General features: G+C 43.4%; 1 protein-coding gene across 1 annotated transcript; it reads right to left on the bottom strand.

The window, feature by feature from the left end:
• Positions 1-1,210: 1,210 nt before the first annotated feature.
• On the bottom strand, positions 1,211-3,461 carry LOC117559729. Its single transcript, XM_034236416.1, has 2 exons — positions 2,779-3,461; positions 1,211-1,451 (listed from the first exon to the last, which is right to left on the bottom strand). Exons 1-2 carry the CDS (start codon positions 3,383-3,385, stop codon positions 1,429-1,431), a joined length of 630 nt encoding a protein of 209 aa, XP_034092307.1. The 5' UTR covers positions 3,386-3,461; the 3' UTR covers positions 1,211-1,428.
• Between the last annotated feature and the right edge of the window lie 563 nt (positions 3,462-4,024).

The raw sequence follows: 4,024 nt of genomic DNA, 5'->3' as shown, positions 1-4,024 counted from the left end.
AGAGGTTGATTTTAATAATAAACTCAAAATAAAGATGATATAACCAAAAACACAGGCTCTTAAAACCAGCTATCTGTTCAAAATAACGCTACACAAAACGAAGGCCACAGATTATCACAGTCATAGCGCACTATGGGCACTTAAGTAGTGATGTTACGTATTGCGCCGAGGCTTCGGAGCGTGTGTCGAGTAATCCCCGAAGCTTTTTGTGAAGCATGTATCGAGGCTTGTATCGTTTTGGGCCAGTGACGTCATCGATGACAAACGAAGCCTCGCTGCCTGTCGATACCACGTGACTGCTTCACGAAGCGATTCAGATCGGTTGAACCGTTGAACCACAACGCTCATAATACCCATGGATGTATAATAAGAACGATATTACCCCTCCTGTACCCGGCCCGCTGGTGACACGATGGAATTAAAAGAGCTCAAAACCTCACCTATATAGAGGTCGGAACATGTCATAAGTATAAATAGATACAAGCATAAATAAATGTAGGAAAAAAAACATGAATGAATAAATACAGGAATAAATATGTTACAGTATTTTCAGGGAGATTCAGCGTGTGTGCTGTGGCTCAGCTGGAAAACAGTTGACTCACGATCGCAGGGTTCCTGGTTCAACGACTCGTCAATACGTCTTTTTTGTTGTTTATAAAAGCTACAGCTAAATGAGATAATGTAGTTAATAAATGTATTCTTTGATATGGTTTAGCCTTTCTCAGGCTACAACATGGTTACGTTTATGAATATTATTAAGGAATACAAATCCCTATTTGTAATTTTTACCAGCCTCCTTAGGCTTTTCAATCACAATCATTCAACTGGAATAAAAACAATATTGTTAACATGAAAATATGATTTAATGTTCGTTGTTTAGAGTTATTCTAAGGCTTTACTCATTGGGAACTCGGTATGAGATAGAGCACACTGTTGAGATGTCCAATCTGCCTGTTTTACACACTTTGACCAACAGGGGGTTTGTGTTCAAATGAAGCCCATGTTGAAGCCTCATGAGATGAACCCTTTTGCGAACCAATTGGCTGGAAAGCTTCAAAGCTTCATAAGGCTTCATCTCGTCATCACTACACTTAAGGCTAAAATAGTGAGGCATCTCGCACAAGTTTGACGCCGTCACAAATCACAGAATACACACTTAAGCACACACCCTAACTAACCACTGTAGCAGAACTAGCACAGAGCTGCACAGAGCTACACAGAACATAAGGAGAGCACCGAGAGCCGTCTGACACAGATTCAGACCTCTCCCGTCTAACTGAGATGCACACACTCTTGTAAGAGTCCCCGGAAGGTGTGGGCAGGGATTGGTGAGTCGGGCCCGACCTGCTCCAATCCAGATCTTCGGTCACGCCTACCGAAGGAGGGACAGGAAACTGGCATCCAATGGCGTCCGGGCAACGGCACATCTCATATACATATAACATACACAGCTGAAAACAATCCCAGACAGGTTAACGAGCAGACAGCAGCAGCGGATCTTTTCTTTTCTGATCTTTTCTTGGTCAGCTTGTACACCTTGTGCAGAGAGCTTGTCTCCGAGAAAGACAACTTCTTGAACTCCAAACTCGCATTTGCTCTTGTTAAGCTTGAGTCCATACTTGTGTATGCGCTCCAGCACCTTTTTTAGCCTCTCATTGTGTTCTTGTAGTGTAGAGCCCCACACAATGATGTCATCAACATATGCTCGAACACCGTCCAGCCCCTCAATGATGTACTCCATCGCTCTGTGAAATATTTCGGATGCTGAGATGATCCCAAAGGGCAGTCTGAGGAAGCAATATCTGCTGAATGGTGTATTAAAGGTGCAATATTTGGTGCTGCTTTCATCCAGTTTCATCTGCCAAAAGCCTTGAGACGCATCAAGCTTTGTGAAGAAGCTGGCACCTGCCATTTCACTTGTGATTTCCTCACGCTTGGGTATCTGATAATGTTCACGCTTGATGTTTTCATTAAGATCTTTTGGGTCCATACACACTCTTAAATCACCACTTTTCTTCTTTACACAGACCATCGAGTTAACCCAGTCTGTTGGCTCCTCAACTTTTTTTATCACTCCGAGCATTGTCATTCTGTCGAGCTCTTTCTTTAAGCGATCTCTGAGTGGCCCTGGAACTCTTCTTGCAGCATGCACAACTGGCTGTGCATTTTCTTTGAGCTGGATTTTGTATGTGAAGGGCAACACACCAAAACCCTTAAACACATCTGCATAACTCTGTACTATACAATCAATTGAGTCATTTGGTGTACTCACTGTTGTGTTGATGCAATACACTCTCTTGACAAGTTCCAAATCTTCACATGCTTTATCACTCAGCAGTGAATCAAGTCCATCAGCGACAACAGAGAAAAGTAGGTGGTGCACTTTACCTTTTGAGGTTACCTTTAATGTGCACACGCCCAAACTGTTGATTTTCTTTCCATTATAATCTTTTAGTGCCTGTGTTCTTTTTTTAATTTGTGGCTTATCTTTCATTGCCTTGATGTCAGACAGGCTCATCAGGTTTGCTTTTGCACCAGTATCCAGTTTCATAGTTATTATTGTCCCGTTAATCATCAGTGGAGCTATCCATTTGTCTTCTCTGATTGCATCAACCTCTTTTTGCTCAGTTTCACAGTTCACCATGCCAACAAAAAATGTCTCACATAAATCATCGTCTTCCACTATGTTTACAGACTTTCCTTTCTTCCTCTCATTTCCTTTTGAGAAGCACTGCTTAGCCAAATGGTTCTGGCCCTGGCAATTAGAGCATTGCTTACCAAATGCCGGACACTGTCGTGGTTTGTGCTTCGAGCCGCAGCGCTTACAGCTGAATGTCCCTTCTTCCGACCGCTGTGTAGGCCGCGTCTGTGCGCGCCATTTGCCTTGGCTGGAGACCGCACCAACTGCTGCGCCATCACTCACGTTAGCCGCGCCCGCCATCTCGCTGAAAGTCCTGACGTGCATTTGGGACAGCTCGCTTGCATCATGGCAGATTTGTATAGCTGCTTCACATGTCAGCTCCGTTTCCCTTAGCAGCCTTTCTCTGACCTTTGTATCCTCCTCCACGCCAAAAACGATCTGGTCCCGTATCATGGAGTCCCTCAGCGTAGCAAAGTTGCATGACTGTGCTTTTAGCTTCAGGTCAGTCAGAAAGCTATCAAAAGGCTCATGCTGCTGCACACGTGAACGGAATACATATCTCTCGTATGTTTCGTTCTTTCTGGGAGAGTAGTGGGCATACAATTTCTCGAGCACTTTATCCAGTTTGTCTTTATCAGCCTGCTCTTCATACACAAAAGTATTGTACACTTCTATCGCCTGTGGGCCTGCTATAGTTAGCAGTAGCGCTACCTTCCTAGCATCCGGCTTAGTTTCCAGTCCCATGGCCGTGATGTAAAGCTGGAACTACTGCTTGAAGGTCCGCCAGTTGCTGTCGACATTTCCCGAAAGTTTTAGCGTCCACATTGTGTTTGTTAGTGAATCATGAGGCATTTGTAAAACCTGTTTAGTTTATTTGTGGAGTTATGTCAGGAAATTATATGGAGCTAATTTCCTGCCATAACTCCACATCATTTCCCAGACTGGATTTCCCAGTCTAGAGATGTTATGACTGTTTTTTGGTTGATAAGCTTGACTCAGTTTACATGAAGATACAATCTTCAACATTTTAAGACTCAAGGCAATAAGGCGTATTGTTGGAGTTTTGAGGTTTTTACAACCCCACTCTGCTCCGCGTGTCGTTTTGACGAGTCCTGCTTAAAATCATAACAGGAAGGAAATCAGACAGAGAACACCCGGATACCAGTTGAAACAATAATCTGTTTTAATTATCAAAGGTAATAATGCAATGCAATATAATACATTACAATACAATATAATATACTACAATTATATTGTAATGTGTAAGGAGTATGCCGGCCCACTCCTGCCCTGGTTCGCGTGCTGCGGAGATCCTTCCGGTCCTGACAGCATGTGAAGAGAGGCCGAACGTCAGGAATCGACAGGAGATATACCAGAATAGAG

This window comes from Gymnodraco acuticeps, unplaced genomic scaffold (genome assembly GCF_902827175.1).
Source record: "Gymnodraco acuticeps unplaced genomic scaffold, fGymAcu1.1, whole genome shotgun sequence".
Lineage (NCBI taxonomy): Eukaryota > Metazoa > Chordata > Actinopteri > Perciformes > Bathydraconidae > Gymnodraco > Gymnodraco acuticeps.
The sequence above is the reverse complement of the archived record's forward strand: the minus strand, read 5'-3'. Positions and strand labels throughout refer to the sequence as shown.